The 17,574-nt window shown below is 44.5% G+C and overlaps 1 protein-coding gene across 3 annotated transcripts in view; it reads left to right on the top strand.

The window, feature by feature from the left end:
• LOC144503469 (ATP-binding cassette sub-family B member 6-like) overlaps nt 1–17,574 on the top strand; it is a 181,796-nt gene that overhangs the window by 6,088 nt on the left and 158,134 nt on the right. For all 3 annotated transcript variants that reach the window (XM_078227807.1, XM_078227805.1, XM_078227808.1), the window contains exons 2-3: nt 6,690–7,221; nt 16,913–17,050. In XM_078227807.1, the coding sequence (XP_078083933.1) occupies nt 6,706–7,221; nt 16,913–17,050 (654 nt within the window). In that variant the 5' untranslated portion in view covers nt 6,690–6,705. The remainder of the gene's footprint in view (nt 1–6,689; nt 7,222–16,912; nt 17,051–17,574) is intronic.

Here is a 17,574-nt window from a genome sequence, read left to right as displayed (position 1 = left end):
ATGGAGAAATCCAGCACGAGGGGGCATGGCTTTAAATTGAGGGGGGGTAGTTATAGAACCGATGTCAGGGGTAGGTTCTTTACCCAGAGGGTGGTGAGGGATTGGAATGCCCTGCCAGCATCAGTAGTAAATGCGCCTAGTTTGGGGGCGTTTAAGAGATCCGTAGATAGGTTCATGGACGAAAAGAAATTGGTTTAGGTTGGAGGGTCACAGTTTTTTTTTTTAACTGGTCGGTGCAACATCGTGGGCCGAAGGGCCTGTTCTGCGCTGTAATGTTCTATGTTCTATGTTCTATGTGCCTTCTTCACCACCTTCTCCACCTGTGTTGCCACCTTCAAGGATTTGTGGACTTGCACACCTAGGTCCCTCTGTGTTTCTATACTCCTGATGACTCTGCCATTTATTGTATAACTCCTCCCTACATTATTTCTTCCAAAATGCATCACTTCGCATTTATCCGGATTAAATTCCATCTGCCACCTCTCCGCCCAATTTTCCAGCCTATCTATATCCTGCTGTATTGCCCGACAATGCTCTTCGCTATCCGCAATTCCAGCCATCTTCGTGTCATCCGCAAACTTGCTGATTACACCAGTTACACCTTCTTCCAAATCATTTATATATATCACAAATAGCAGAGGTCCCAGTACAGAGCCCTGCGGAACACCACTGGTCACAGACCTCCAGCCGGAAAATGACCCTTCGACCACTACCCTCTGTCTCCTATGGCCAAGCCAGTTCTCCACCCATCTAGCCACTTCTCCTTGTATCCCATGAGCCTTAACCTTCTTAACCAACCTGCCATGTGGGACTTTGTCAAATGCCTTACTGAAATCCATATAGACGACATCCACGGCCCTTCCTTCATCAACCGTTTTTGTCACTTCCTCAAAAAACTCCACCAAATTTGTAAGGCACGACCTCCCTCTTACAAAACCATGCTGTCTGTCACTAATGAGATTGTTCCGTTCTAAATGCACATACATCCTGTCTCTAAGAATCCTCTCCAACAACTTCCCTACCACGGACGTCAAGCTCACCGGCCTATAATTTCCTGGGTTATCCCTGCTACCCTTCTTAAACAACGGGACCACATTCGCTATCCTCCAATCCTCAGGGACCTCACCCGTGTCCAAAGAAGCGACAAAGATTTCCGTCAGAGGCCCAGCAATTTCACCTCTCGTCTCCCTGGGCAGTCGAGGATAGATGCCATCAGGCCCTGGGGCTTTGTCAGTTTTAATGTTCCCTAAAAAACCTAACACTTCCTCTCTTGTAATGGAGATTTTCTCTAGTTTTATGGAATGTATTGGCGACCGTTTCCGAGGACAATTTTTTTCCTGTTCCTTCATGGGAGTGGTTGTCGCTGACGAGTCCAGCATGTCATAGAATCCCTACAGTGCAGAAGGAGGGCGTTTGGCCCATCGAGTCTGCACCGACCACAATCCCACCCAGGCCCTATTCCCGTAACCCTTCATATTTACCCCGCTGATCCCCCTGACCCTAGAGTTAATTTAACATGGCCAATCAACCTAACCCGCACATCTTTGGATTGTGGGAGGAAACCGTTAATGTGTTAATTAATGTTAATTATAATGTGTTGCCCATTCTTAATTTCCTTTTAAAAAGGTGGTAGTGAGTTGCTCCTTGAACCGCTGCAGTCCACATGGTGTAGGTACACTCTCAGTGCTGTTAGGGAGGGAGTTCCAGGATTTTGACCGAGTGGCCTTGAAGGAATGGTGATATAGTTCCAAGTCAGGATGGTGTATGGCTTGGAGGGGAACCTCCAGATGGTGGTGTTCCCGTGCATCTGCTGCCCTTCTAGGTGATTGAAGCCACAGGTTTAAAACGTGCTGTCGAAGGAACTTTGGTGACTTGCTGCTGTGCATCTTGTAGAAGATAAATACTGCTTATTAGTCTGAACCTGAATATTGTCCAGATCCTGCAGTTTATGGACATGGACTGCTTAAGTATCTGAGGAGTCACGAATGGTGCTGATTGTTGTGCAATCATCAGTGAACATCCCTACATCTGACCTTAGAATGGAGGGAAGGTCATTAATAAAACAATTAAAGATGTTTGGGCTCAGGGAAACATATTGAGGAACCAATGATAACACTTCCTTTAGATCTAGTAGCCTGAAATGAATAGCGTTAATCAGTAACCTTGCAGTAAAGGATCCTCTGGGGAAGAGTGATCATAATATGATGGAATTCCCTTTTTTAAAATTCATTCGTGGGACATGGGCATTGCTGGCTGGCCAGCATTTATTGCCCATCCCCAGTTTTCCTTGAGAAGGTGGTGATGAGCTGCCTACTTGAAACACTGCAGTCCAATATACATTTGAAAGTGTTGCGTTACATGAGTCTTGTAACCTCGGGTGGCACAGTGGTTAGCACTGCTGCCTCACAGCATCAGGGACCCGGGTTCGATTCCCGGCTTGGGTCACTGTTTGTGTGGAGTTTGCACGTTCTACCTGTGTCTGCGTGGGTTTCCTCCGGGTGCTCTGGTTTCCTCCCACAGCCCAAAGGTGTAGAGGTTAGGTGAATTAGCCATGCTAAATTCTCCCTCAGTGTACTTGAACAGGCGCCGGAGTGTGGTGACTAGGGGATTTTCACAGTGGCTTCATTGCAGCGTTAATGTAAGCCTACTTGTGACTAATAAATAAATAAACTTCAAATTTAAACCCGCTCAATTACACAGTTATGAGACATAAGCTAGCTAGGGTGGAATGGTTGTAAACCAGCAAGAAATAAAGAAACTAATTAAGATTTTACAAATATGTCAGGAGGAATATATTAACACAATAATTTCTGTCCCTTAGAAGCAGCGATAGAGTGACATGTTCAACAAATATTTTCTGTCCATGTTCACAGTGAAGGACACAAAGAGCATATTGGAAACAAAAGGTTTAATGAGAGTAAGGAACTTAAAGTTCTTAAACTTAAAACACTAGTAAAGAAAAGCACTGAAGAAATTAATGAGACTTTGAAAATGAATAACCCACAGATGAAATTAAGAAAGAAACAAGAGGCATGATAAAATCATAGAAAGGTTACAACTAGAGTCCATTGTGTCTGTGCTGGATCTTCACAAGAACAACTCTGCTAGTGCCAAATCCTTGTCTTTTCTCTGTAGCACTGCATTTCTTTTCAGGTAAGAGACCCCTTTGAAAGCCACAATTAAATCAGCCTCCCCCACACTCTAGGTTGATGCATTCCAAATCCTGACCACTCGCTGCATTTTGTTAAAAAAAGTCCTCATGTTGCCTTTGGTTCTTCTGCTGTTCACCTTAAATCGGTGAGCTCTGATTCTGGACCCTTCTGCCTAATGGGAACAGTTTCTCCTTATCTGCTCTGTCCAGGTGCCCCATAGTTTTGAACACCTCTATTAAATCCACCCCCCCCCCCCCCCCCCCCCAAAGCCAAGTTCCAGTCTCAGATCTGACTTGTCCAGTTGTACCATCAGCTGGGATCGTATTAGGCCATGTAAAAGATTTTTGCATAAGATAAGGGCTCATAGGGTTGAGGTAATGTATTAGCATGGATTTATTAATGGATAGAAACAAAATAGTGGTATTAAGTAAGCCATTTTCAGGGTGGAATGGCACAAATATCAACATTTAACCATCAACTAATCACAGTGTTATGGTTCAGGTCAGAAACTCCAAATGTTTTTATGGAGCCAGTCTGGATCATAAATTTTGCATCTTGAATTTGACTAGGGCAAGCATGATATGTTTCACTTCAGGTATGATTTAAATGACCCACTAGGGAGCTTTTATCAAACAAAGTTTATTTAAGAATATAGTAAGAAAATTAGCAAGAACTCTTATCAATTACAAACAAGAAACAAAACAACCACTATAATGTATAACCCTCAATAAATGCATCTAATGTGTTCCAATCAACCAACCCCACAGACAAAAGACCCTTTTCACAGGTTTAATGCAGCAAAGACTAATGCTCACATGATATTGGACTTGAGACCTTTTGATGAAGTCTGCAGTTCTCTGGATAGACTCAAAACAGTTTGAAGTCAGAACAGTTTCCCCAAAACACCAGTGAATCTGGGCCATCCCCCAACAGTTGATTTTTTTTCCCCCTTCAGAAAGGCAAGACCTTGTTTTCAGCCAACCCGCAGAATTTCCAAAACCAGAGAGAGAGAGAGACTTCTTTTCAGCTTGATGCCCCTTCTAAAAATTAAAACTCAAATTGCAACCCCAAACTGAAAATGAAAAAAAGAGTTCTATCACCTGACCTGCCAGCCAGTTTTTCTTCTAACAATGTAGAGTCATAAACATCCCAGTAAAAACAAACAAACCCCTGTTTAAGCAGCAATAAAAGGACGTCTCCAGTCAAGCCGGCAACATAATGAAAAACGCAACTGAAGCCAAAAAGACCTGCTTGCAACTGCAGAAACATGATTTAGAAAAAAACATCTCTTAAATGTACACTAACGTCATAACAGTCCCTCAGTTGAGGGACAATTGTAATTTATCCAAGTTTGCTGACAATGCAAAGCTGTGAGGAGAATGTAACAAGGATATAGACAGATTGGGTGGAACATGGCAGATGGAGTATAATGTGGGGAAGTGTGAAATTATCCATTTTAGTAAGAAGAGTGGAAAAACAAATGTTTAAAGCAGTCACTTGGTAGTACAGAACATTGCTGAAAAGAGATACATGTTGCTGAAGCTTTTTGTCTTGCACTCCTGAGGGCAAACGCAAGAATTTCAAATGGTCACAATTTGTGTAATTGTCTGAAATTTGGCATTCCTGTCTTTGTTATGATGTGTTCAAGATGATAAGTTTCAGCAATATTCAAAAGTGTTTAAAAGATAGACCAATACATTTTGGGATTCAGAGGAATTTGGATGTCCAGTTATGATGCAGGTGCATCAGGTACCTAAGGCAAGTAGAATGTTAGCCGTTATTGCAAGGAGGTTGCAGTCCAAGTGTAAGGAAGTATTGCTGCAATTGTGTAGCGCTTCAGAGTCAGACTACACTTGGGAGTACTGTATACAGCTTTAATTTCCATTTCTATACTTGCCTTTGAGGGGGTACATAAGGACATAAGAATATAAGAAATAGGAGCAGGAGCAGGCCATCTAGCCCTTCGAGCCTGCCCCACCATTCAATAAGATCATGGCTGATCTGAAGTGGCTCAGTTCCACTTACCCGCCTGATCCCCATAACCCCTAATTCCCATACCGATCAGGAATCCATCTATCCGTGATTTAAACATATTCAACGAGGTAGCCTCCACCACTTCAGTGGGCAGAGAATTCCAGAGATTCACCACCCTCTGAGAGAAGAAGTTCCTCCTCAACTCTGTCCTTAATTGACCCCCCTTTATTTTGAGGCTGTGCCCTCTAGTTCTAGCTTCCTTTCTAAGTGGAAAGAATCTCTCCACCTCAACCCTATCCAGGGTACAATGAAAGTTCAGTGTTCCTGGGATGAGAGTACTGTCCAATGAGAAGAGATTAAGTAGAATGGTCCTATATTCTGAAGTTTGGAAGAATAAGAGGTGATCTCATGGTGGGGTGAGTGTAAATAGAATGTTTCCATGGCTGCTGATCCCCACGACTTGCCTGGGCTTGCAAAATCTCACTAACTGTCCTGTCTGGAGACAATACACATCTCTTTAACCTGTGCTTAACCCTCTCTCCACTCACATTGTCTGTACCTTTAAGACTTGATTACCTGTAAAGACTCGCATTCCAACCATTATTTTGTAAATTGAGTTTGTGTCTTTATATGCCCTGTTTGTGAACAGAACTCCCACTCACCTGACAAAGGAGCAGCGCTCCGAAAGCTAGCAGCTTTTGCTACCAAATAAACCTGTTGGACTTTAACCTGGTGTTGTGAGACTTCTTACTGTGCTGAGTCTAAAATCAGAGGACATAATCTCAGTATCAAGAGTTGGCGTATAAAACTGAGATGAGGAGGAATTTCTTTGGTGAATCTTTGGACTTCTCTACCTCAGAAGCTCAGCTATCAAGCACATTCAGCATAGAAAGTGATAGATTTCTGGAGACTAATGACATCAAGGCATATAGAGATAGATGATCAGCCATGACCTAATCGAATGGATTGGCAGGCGAAATGTCCTACTTCTACTGCTATGTTCCTATCTCATTCATATGTAGAAAATTCTTGGAACTTGACAGGATCGATGCAGAGAGGATGTTCCCCTTGTCTGGAGAATCTAGACCTTGAGCACATATAAGGGGTCCGGATAACGGGTCATCTATTTAGGACTGAGATGAGGAGGAATTTAACCCAGAAATCCGTGAATGTTTAATCATTCGTTATATTCGAGACTAAGATGACTAGGTTTATGGGCACGAAAGGGAATTGGGATATGAGGAGAGAGCAGGAAGGTGAAGTTGAGGTAGAAAATCTACCATGATATAATTAAATTTTGGAAAAGGTTTAAGGAAACATATGGCTTTCTCCTATTTCCTAACATTCTCTGTTTTTTGGACCTTCTTTGATTTGTGCAGACAGTCTGCAAGCAGACCTGTTGATATTACCATGGTCATGTGCTGTAACAATTGCAGGAGAGAATACTTGCTTACAGATGTGTGTATCTATGGAGTGCATGTTAAATGTAAAACTGTTTATATTTATTGATTGTGTTAATTCCATTGGTCTCCAATGCATTCAATTTGTTCTTCTGCTTTACAGCTGGTTGCCCGATACAATGGCCGTTCTTAGGGGTTACTGTGAAGGCAATGCCTCCTTGTCAGAAGTATGGATACAGCAAGGACTCTTCCCATGTTTTTATTTCACCCTAGTTTCAACAGTACTCTTGAGCATCGCCTTCCTCTTTGGAGCGTTGCAATGTGCTTGTTACAACCTGTATGGCACTACGATGGAGCCAAAATATGTGCCTCGCTCTCGTCTTTTCCACCTGCAATTGTTCCTATCCGTGGTCCTGCTACTGCAGTTTGGAACCTATATCCTTTGGCAATCCTTTGGCTTGGGCATGGTGTATGGATACATGATCGTCTACTCATGCCTATCTATGATTGGATGGGCATGTACTATTGTTCTGTTGCGCCTGGAACGCACAAGGGTGTTGGTGCAAGACAGGACACGTGGTCACAGTGTCATTTTGCTACTCTTCTGGGCTCTGGCTTTTGCAGCTGAAAACCTGGCGTTTGTATCGTGGAGAAGTCCCTTGTGGTGGTGGTCACTGGACAGCACGAATCATAAGGTAGGTTCTTAATTTGTTGAGGAGCTAAAGGTGTAAAAGGACTAAGCTTAGAAAGGTTGCTTCTCAGACCCATGCAAGATTGGTTTTTTTTTTAAAGGAGTATTTGTACCTGCTTTTTAAGAACAGCTCATTGATGCAGGAATAAAAATGGAAAATGTTGGAAACACTCGGCAGCATCTGTGAAGTGTGAAAAATGGGGTTAGTATTTCAGATTAATGATCTTGCATTAGAAGCAGTCTTATTTACATGCTGCTTGCCAATTTCTTTTTCAAAAAAAGGACTGCAAAGCAGTTGCCTCGCCATTAAATCAGGTGACCAGAATCCTAACACTGGGGATCCGCTGGAATGGTCAGCAGAACAAGCTCAGAGTTTCGGAAGAGGAATTGGGATGAGAGGAAGAGAAGGATGCCTAGAATAGGAAAGGGACCTAGAGGAGCCTACCAGCTTCTCATGGCCCCGAGGAAACCAAACAAAAATCGAGTCTCTGTGGTCCTGCTTGCAGCAGGTTCGGCCTGCTGTGGAAGGCAGAACTGCTCCCACTATCAGGCCAGGTTAAAACCGCAGACTGGGCCTCATGATGTCAGTGAGCCAATTTGTATCTTTTTTTAAGGAGGACTACCCTGGCTTTGTTGGGTTTCCTTGCTGATTGCAGCCGGTCAGATTCGGCAGGATGGGATTGGATAATTCACTGGCCCCATTTTGACTGCCATTCCTCCCAGCTGGTTTCTAGGGAGGAAGGTGTTATAGTTGAGTCCATTATCTCTGACGTGATGGTGAGAAGAAACATTGAACACACCTTGTATACATTTACCTTCCATTTTCAATTTAGTGAAGTCCTGGCATGTAATAAATAAAATGAGAACGTAGGAATTAATGGACAAGAAAAGACTAAGACAGAAAATGCTGGAAAATCTCACCAGAACTGACAGCATTTGTAAGGAGAGAATAGAGCCAATATTTCGAGTCGAGATGACCCTTGAAATGCTACATTTATTTGAATCATTTCTGCATCCCTTTCAGGCAGCGCATTCCAGATTGTGACAACGAAATAAAATTCTGTTCATATCCCCCTAACAAGAAAAACAAAGTAAAGTTTATTTATTAGTCACAAGTAGACTTACATTCACACTGTAATGAAGATACTGTGAAGGTCAGTAACCAGAGGATAGAGACTTGAGATGGCAGTGACAGTATTGGGTTGGGGAGAAGTGATTGAGGGGATAAAGCTGAGTGTTGTCAGTATACAAGTGGAAGGTGATTCCATGTCTGGACGATGGCCAAAGGATGAGGTAAATGATTAAGAGATAAAGGCGAGGAGGGATTTTGGGATGTGGGAGGGGGACAAGGCAACATTGTGGGGGGGGGTAGGAAGAGAGCTGGAGCTGCTACACCTACAATCAGATAGCTAAGAATAGAAGCAGTCAGGTTTTCTGAAGGTTTCGACTGATTCTTTCTGTGTGCTCTAGAAAGGAAAGCCATGTTGTAAAGGAAGATGCTATTAAATTGAATTCCAGGTGCAACCTGCTTCTGTTCATTGTAAGTTGTTTATGCTCAAAAGAAAGTTGAATTATCCCATAAATTAATAAAACAGTTTAATTAAAACAGCTTTTATCTCTTTCTGAAGATCTGAAATCATCAGATGAACCAAATTAAAAGTACACTTTATTGTCCAGATTTGATTAAAAGTGAAAATTGATTTTAAACTATAGCTAATGTGTATTAGTTTGTTACCCATTGCATTAGTATTATTTTCTGGCCATTTATCCTCATGTATGTGGGTGTGGTGGTGGGCAGGACAGGGGTGTGAGGCTGACGGCTCTGACTGCGACAGAGGCTTATTCATTGCCGAGAGCAGCAAGGCTGTGTCTGTACAGACACATTTCAGTATTTCAGTGGTATACTGTAGCACTCTGTACCAATTCCTGCCTCTTTGGACCCTTCATTCTGAATAATTTTATAACTACTGTAAATTTCTCTTGAAGCATAGCTCTGTGCTTTTGTTCATATAATCAACATAAGACCATAAGACCATAAGACATAGGAGCGGAAGTAAGGCCATTCGGCCCATCGAGTCCACTCCACCATTCAATCATGGTTGATTTCAACTCCATTTACCCGCTCTCTCCCCATAGCCCTTAATTCCTCGAGAAATCAAGAATTTATCAATTTCTGTCTTGAAGACGCTCAACGTCTCGGCCTCCACAGCCCTCTGTGGCAATGAATTCCACAGACCCACCACTCTCTGGCTGAAGAAATTTCTCCTCATCTCTGTTCTAAAGTGACTCCCTTTTATTCTAAGGCTGTGCCCCCGCGTCCTAGTCTCCCCTGTTAATGGAAACAACTTCCCTACGTCCATCCTATCTAAGCCGTTCATTATCTTGTAAGTTTCTATCAGATCTCCCCTCAACCTCCTAAACTCCAATGAATATAATCCCACGATCCTCAGACGTTCATCGTATGTCAGGCCTACCATTCCTGGGATCATCCGTGTGAATCTCCGCTGGACCCGCTCCAGTGCCAGTATGTCCTTCCTGAGGTGTGGGGCCCAAAATTGCTCACAGTACTCCAAATGGGGCCTAACCAGTGCTTTATAAAGCCTCAGAAGTACATCCCTGCTTTTGTATTCCAAGCCTCTTGAGATAAATGACAACATTACATTTGCTTTCTTAATTACGGACTCAACCTGCAAGTTTACCTTTAGAGAATCCTGGACTAGGACTCCCAAGTCCCTTTGCACTTTAGCATTATGAATTTTGTCACCGTTTAGAAAATAGTCCATGCCTCTATTCTTTTTTCCAAAGTGTACGACCTCGCACTTGCCCACGTTGAATTTCATCAGCCACTTCTTGGACCACTCTCCTAAACTGTCTAAATCTTTCTGCAGCCTCCCCACCTCCTCAATACTACCTGCCCCTCCACCTATCTTTGTATCATCGGCAAACTTGGCCAGAATGCTCCCAGTCCTGTCATCTAGATCGTTAATATATAAAGAGAACAGCTGTGGCCCCAACACTGAACCCTGCGGGACACCACTTGTCACCGGTTGCCATTCTGAGAAAGAACCTTTTATCCCAACTCTCTGCCTTCTGTCTGACAGCCAATCGTCAATCCATGTTAGTACCTTGCCTCGAATACCATGGGCCCTTATTTTACTCAGCAGTCTCCCGTGAGGCACCTTGTCAAAGGCCTTTTGGAAGTCAAGATAGATAACATCCATTGGCTCTCCTTGGTCTAACCTATTTGTTATCTCTTCAAAGAACTCTAACAGGTTTGTCAGGCACGACCTCCCCTTACTAAATCCATGCTGACTTGTCTTAATCCGACCCTGCACTTCCAAGAATTTAGAAATCTCATCCTTAACGATGGATTCTAGAGCAGTGACTCAGCATAATACAATTGTTTAGTTAACTCATGGGTTTTACCTCAGTTTGAGGTTGGTTACAGTTCTGCTGAGTCACTGTCATTCTCAATTCTTTTTGTTTTCAAATGTTATTGAAATCTGGGGTGGAATTTAATGCCCTCCCTCAGGTGAGTTTGAAGGCAGGGGCATGTAATCAGGAGGGTGCCGGGTTGGGACATTGCCATTTCCTTCATCTGCCCCGATTAAATCCAGGGGCAGAAAGCTCATGGACGACCTTCCTGACCCACTGCCAATTTCAGACTCTCGGATGAGCAATTGATCCTCAGGGCAGTACAGTGGTCAGCAATGCTGCCTCATAGCGCTAGGGACCCGGGTTCAATTCCCGGCTTGGGTCACTGTCTGTGCAGAGTCTGCACGTACTCCCCGTGTCTGCGTGGGTTTCCTCTGGGTGCTCCAGTTTCCTCCCACAGTCTGAAAGACGTGCTGGTTAGCTGCATTGGTAGTGCTAAATTCTCCCTCAGTGTATCGAACAGGCACCGGAGTGTGGCAACTAGGGGATTTTGACAGTAACTTAATTGCAGTGTTAATGTAAGCCTACTTGTGACACTGATAAATAAACTTTAAACTCTGCAGCTGGTGTTCAGTCAGTGTGACAGTCGCCAAGGGGGATGCCCAAAAAGCAAGCGTCTGGAAGTGGTGGGGTTGGGGGTGCTGGAACACGGCGCCATTCACTGTGGATTGGGGTCCCTTGCTGAATTTGGCCGTCTGGCAGGTGGATTGCCAGCAGCTGCCACCCCGCGCCGCCTGCAGTGGGTATCTATTGGCTCGGAGTTATTGGGATTTCGATCCTAAGAGTGCTTGAGACTGCAGAAGGCCTGCTGCTGGCCACTTTGGTGTCCACTTTGTCTTTTAATATGTTGGGCCTTCCCCAAAGGAGGCAATGTTGTTAGCTCCTCAGCCGGCAGGCAGGCAAGATTCTACCCCCCCGCGCCCCCCCCCCCCCCCCCCCCCCCACCCACACCTTGTTACTTGTGTGATCAATGTACAGACACAGTTCAGTATTTCAGTGGTATACTGTAGCACTCTGTACCAATTCCTGCCTCTTTGGACACTTCATTCTGAATAATTTTATAACTACTGTAAATTTCTCTTGAAGCATGGCTCTGTGCTTTTGTTCATACAATCAACATCCAGAGCAGTGACTCAGCATAATACAATTGTTTTGTTAACTCGTGGGTTTTACCTCAGTTTGAGGTTGGTTACAGTTCTGCTGAGTCACTGTCATTCTCAACTCTTACTGTTTTCAAATGTTATTGAAATCTGGGGTGGAATTTAATGCCCTCCCTCAGGTGAGTTTGAATCAGGGCCATTTAATTAGGAGGGTGCCCGATGGAACTAAATGTAGTTAATAAATCTGGAATAATAAAGCTAGTCTCAGTCGTGGTGACCATAAAACTATCATAGATTTTTCCTTTTTAGGGAAGGAAATCTGCCACCCCTTACCTGACCTGCCCTAATGTGACTCCAGACCCACAGCAATGAGACACTCTGTTTAAGGGCAGTTGGGGATGAGCGGCACATGCTGGCCTTGCCAGCCAGTGACACGTTCCATGGAAGAACAAAGAAATCTGATCAGGGAGTTGAATATGTATTTGAGAAGGAGAAATGAACCAGGCTGAGAGGGGAGAGACCAGTAAATGGAAAGTTCCTTCAGAGAGGCAGCACAAATACGATGGGCAAAGTGACTTCTTCCAATACTGCAGATTCTGTGACTGTTCAATTTTGCTTGGCACCAACCTTTAAGTTGAGAGTTCACATTTTTAAACAGAATTTTATTTTTGATTTGGTCAAATATTCCGTAACAGTTGCAGACATATTCTAATAATGGAGAGGGTGTGGCAGAGGGTGTCTCCCACTAGAATGTTTCTGAATTATCCCTCTGTCTCGTGATGGAACATAGAAAAGCTACAGCACAGACAGGCCCTTCGGCCCACAAGTTGCGCCGAACATGTCCCTACCTACTAGGCTTACCTATAACCCTCTATCTTACTAACTTCCGTGAACTTATCCAAAAGTCTCTTAAAAGACCCTATCGAATCCACCTCCACCACCACCACTACCGGCAGCCGATTCCACGCACCCACCACCCTCTGAGTGAAAAACTTTACCCCTAACATCGCCTCTGTACCTACTCCCCAGCACCCTAAACCTGTGACCTCTTGTGGCAACCATTTCAGCCCTGGGTAAAAGCCTCTGAGAATCCACTCTATCAATACCTGTGATGTTCCCATTGGTGCCTCGGTTATACCCATCGGTTTTCCTGTGGCAATCTGATCCACTGGAGGGTGATATCACTTCACTTTGCCATACACTGTTCTTCCAGCTTTCTGGAAACATACTGCAGGACGTCACGTGGACTGCAGTGGTTCAAGAAGGCAGCTCGCCATCACCTTCTCAAGCAATTAGGGATTGGCAATGAATGCTGCCCTAGCCAGTAACACCCACATCCCACGAATGAATCATAGAATCCCTACAGTGCAGAAGAAGGCTATTCGGCCCATCGAGTCTGCACCGAGCACAATCCCACCCGGACCCTATTTCTGTAACCCCACATATTTACCCTGCTAATCCCCCTGACACTAAGGGTCAATTTAGCATGGCCAATACAACCCGCACATCTTTGGGCAGTGGGACGAAATCCGAGGGAACCCACGCAGACATGGGGAGAATGTGCAAACTCCACACAGACAGTGACCCAAGCCAGGAATTGAACCCTGGCGCTGTGAGGCAGCAGTGCTAACGACCGTGCTGCCCCCAAAATAAAAATCCTAAAAAAATCCTTTTGCTTGCCATATGAGGAGCAACTATGAAAGGTTGTTCACCCTCTGTCTTGAAGGCAATTCATTCACATTGATGCCCTTTTTTAACTGTCACAAGGGTTGTTAAGAAGGCGTACGGTGTGTTAGCTTTTATTGGTAGAGGGATTGAGTTTCGGAGCCAGGAGGTCATGCTGCAACTATACAAAACTCTGGTGCGGCCGCATTTGGAGTATTGCGTACAGTTCTGGTCGCCGTATTATAGGAAAGATGTGGAAGTGTTGGAAAGGGTGCAGAGAAGATTTACCAGGATGTTGCCTGGTATGGTGGGAAAATCGTATGAGGAAAGGCTGAGGGGCTTGAGGTTGTTTTCGTTAGAGAGAAGAAGGTTAAGAGGTGACTTAATAGAGGCATACAAGGTGATCAGAGGATTAGATAGGGTGGATAGTGAGAGCCTTTTTCCTCGGATGGTGTTGGCTAGCACGAGGGGACATAGCTTTAAATTGAGGGGTGAGAAATATAGGACAGATGTTAGAGGTAGGTTCTTTACTCGGAGAGTAGTAAGGGCGTGGAATGCCCTGCCTGCAGCAGTAGTGGACTCGTCAACGTTGAGAGCGTTCAAATGGTTATTGGATAAACATATGGATGATATTGGAATAGTGTAGATTAGAGGAGCTTTAGGTTGGTACCACTGGTCGGCGCAACATCGAGGGCCGTAGGGCCTGTACTGCACTGTAATGTTCTATGTTCTAACACTGGCTTGTCCTGATGTGCAAGGCAAACCAGCAGACAAACTTGCCTGTTAGAGGGCAAAAACCAGCGGAAAATAGGCAAATAAGGTGATGAAGGAGCATCTGGACATTGGAGGCAGGGATGTTTATCTTTGTGTGAATAAAGGTGGAAGAAGCCCCCCTCTCCCTGACTCCTCACTTTAGAAATGACAATTCAAAGCTGTAGTTTTACTATTTGCCTTCTAAAATGGAGAGATGTAATTCTATTCGGCAGGTTAATATGCAAGGTAAGAGGCTCCTGTAGTTTTGGGGGTGGGGGTAATAAATTGAGTGAATGGAGGATTGCTTCATAGACTGGAAGCGGAGAGTAAGTCGGGATAAACAGAGCACTTTCAAGTTCTCAGGCCATAAAAAGTGAAGTGTCTGAAGTTTCAGAAATAGAGACAAAGAAATGCTGGAAATATTCAAAAGGACAATCGGTGTCTGTGGAGACCAAAACAGAATGACCCTTTCAGGCCTGCAGTTCTGTATGTAGATTTTGTAATTCTGTTCAGTGCCTTGAGCTGCGGTAGGAAAATTTATCAAAACCAGTGAAGTGGCGTACGTGTTTATCTGCCACTGGAGCCTCTGTCACATCGACTGCAGCATGAATTTTTGGAAAGTAGTTCCCATTTCCAGACATAATTTTTCACCTTTGAGTAGAAAAGGGGAGATCTAGAGATGTTCAAAATTATGAAGGATTTTGACAGAGTGAAAAAGGGATGACAGTTTCTAGTGGCAGTAGGGCGGCTAACTGAAGGTCACAGATTGAACAAGAATCAGAGGGGAAAGTTTATGAACACGGCAAAGGACATATTAAAATCCAAGAAGCATATTACTGGACCTTATCGTGAAATCTGTTGTGCCTTGTTATAATCAGAGGAGGAAACCTCTTAGGAAGCTCTAAGAAAGGGCATGCTTCTGAAACATGAACTCTTTTAATTTCATAAAAAAGTACAGAACAGAAGGAGGCCATTTGGCCCATCGAATCTGTGTTAGTTTTTTGAAGGTCAGTCCAATTAGTTCCAATTTCCTGTTCTTTCCAATTATCCTTGCAACTTTTTCAACTCAGAATCATAGAATTTACAGTGCAGAAGGAGGCCATTTGGCCCATCGAGCCTGCACTGACAATCCCACAAAGGTCCTCTCACCATAACCCCTCATATTTACAGTCCTAATTCCTCTGACACTAAGGAGCAATTTATCATGGCCAATCAACCTTTTGGACTTTTTAAACTTCAAGTATTTATCCAACTTTCTGTTGAAAGTATCTGTTGAATCTGTTTCACCATCTTATTACCTTCCAGATCTTAACTACTGATGGCTTGAAAACATTGAGTTGGGTTCTTTGTTTTTAATTTTTGCTGTCTGATTATTGACTCGTTAGCTATTGGAAGCCGGTTTTTATTTACCCTCTCTAAACACTGAAGGATTTTAAACTTCCCTGCCAATTCTCCTCTCAGACTTCTCTGCTCCATGGAGAACAGCCCCAGCTTCCCCAGTTTCTCCACACAACTATACTTCTTCATCCCTGGAACTCTTCTCATAAACCTCTTCTGGTATCCTCTCAAGTCTTCACCTCTCTCTCCTAAAGTCTGGTGCCCAGCATTGAACGCGCTATTCCAGCTGGGTTTGCACCAGTGTTTTTTTTATAACTCCCTGGTTTTTATACTCAAAGGGCGGAGTTCTCCCCAAAAGATCCTAAGTGTTGAATTTGCGTAAAAACTGGAGTAATTCACGCTGGTTTTTTCAGTGGGAGTTCAGAGAAGAATCTCCCACATCTGTGCACTGCAGAGGTCACCAGCGTGAATATCATTAAGTTTTAGGGGCTGGGGCCTATTCCCCACTGGAAAGGCTGAGATCAGCGGGCTACTGCGCATGCGCCAATCTGTCAGTGCCGGGATTAGCACATGCGCAGTGGCTCCGCACTGACAGCCTCCCTCTTTGTTGGTCAGCGCTGGGCCAGCCCTGTGACCTCAGCAACGCCGGCCCTCTATCCCCCATGATCCTATTGCTGGCCCCTCTCCTGGCCCACCCCAATCTCTCCAGCTTCCCCCACCCATTGGCACTGCCTGATGCCTGATGGGAGTACCAAAGTGCCCCCAGGCATTGGCACTTTGCCCCTTGGGCACTGCTGGGCGCACAGGCTGGCACTGCCACGGTGCCCATGCCCAGGGGGCACCCCCCCCCCCCCCCCCCGCTCCTCCACCCCGCCCAGGGACCCCCGATCCCCCTATCCCCCTCCCTTCACTCCAGCGGAGTCGGGCCACTAGTTCTCCGAGAAGTGAGAAGCTAGTGTATTCCCCACTGGAGTGAAACACTCTGGCGGGTTGGGAGAGGCTAGCGGGCCCGGAGACTTCAGTCCCAGGCCTGCTAATTCAATTCAATTAGTATTTAAATTGCCCCCTGCATGTTTAATGCAGCTCCGTGCCTATTTCCGGTGCAGAGCTAATGGCGCTGGAAATCCGGCACTGCAAGATGCGTTCGGAGCCAGACGCCCAGCGCGGATCCTGCGGATCAGGCACGGCTTAAATCTCCCGGCCCGCTGAGCTGATTTTTTTAGTGCAGTGGGATGGGAGAATTGCCCCCAATGACTCTCCATGAAGCCCAACGCTCTACATGCTTCATTAACTGCTTTGTCAATCTGTAGTTTTGTGGTTGCTGCTAATCCTGCTGTCTGTTTTTGGCATTTTAGAGTCTTTTTCCATCTGGATTAATGGGTGACATTTATTCATGTCTCTCAGGTACACTTTGGACTATGGATGGTACGATACATCTGCACGATGCTGCTCTTTGTCCTTGGACTGAAGGCACCAGGTTTACCTCGAAGGCCATATATGATCATGATTAACGAGGATGAACGAGATATTGAATACAGCCAGGTATGTGCGACATGTACCTTGGATTTATATAGTATCTTTTGCAGCTTCACAATGCAGCAACCAATTCAAACCATATTATAATTATCAAATAATCTTTCTTTTAGCTGTTGGTTAGGGATCGATGTAGGCTGGATCACTGAGGGAAAACTCCCCTGATCATTTTCCAATAGTGTCACGGGATCTTTTAGGCCCAACTCGGTGCTGCATTGGAGTGTCAGCTGGATTTTGTGCCGGGAACTCTACAGAGTGGGACTTAAATGTACAAGTTCTAACTCACAGACCCAGAGTGCGATCACTAAATCGAGGCTCAAAATAATTGGATTTGGGTGCAATTACTTCATAACTATGTGTGGTTATTTTGTCGTGATATTTCTTTCTTTAAAACTAATCATTACCAGTTCAGTCGATAATATCTCACGTCTGAGTTCGTTGTTTTGTAGTATTGAGGGGTACTCTATTATATTGTGGGTGCTGTCTTTCAGAAGGCATTGAATTTGCCTGTTTCACTGGTTCCCATGGCACAA

Source organism: Mustelus asterias, chromosome 14, assembly GCF_964213995.1.
Source record: "Mustelus asterias chromosome 14, sMusAst1.hap1.1, whole genome shotgun sequence".
Classification (NCBI taxonomy): Eukaryota; Metazoa; Chordata; class Chondrichthyes; order Carcharhiniformes; family Triakidae; genus Mustelus; species Mustelus asterias.
Note: the sequence above shows the minus strand (reverse complement) of the source record. Positions and strands in the feature narration are given on the sequence as shown.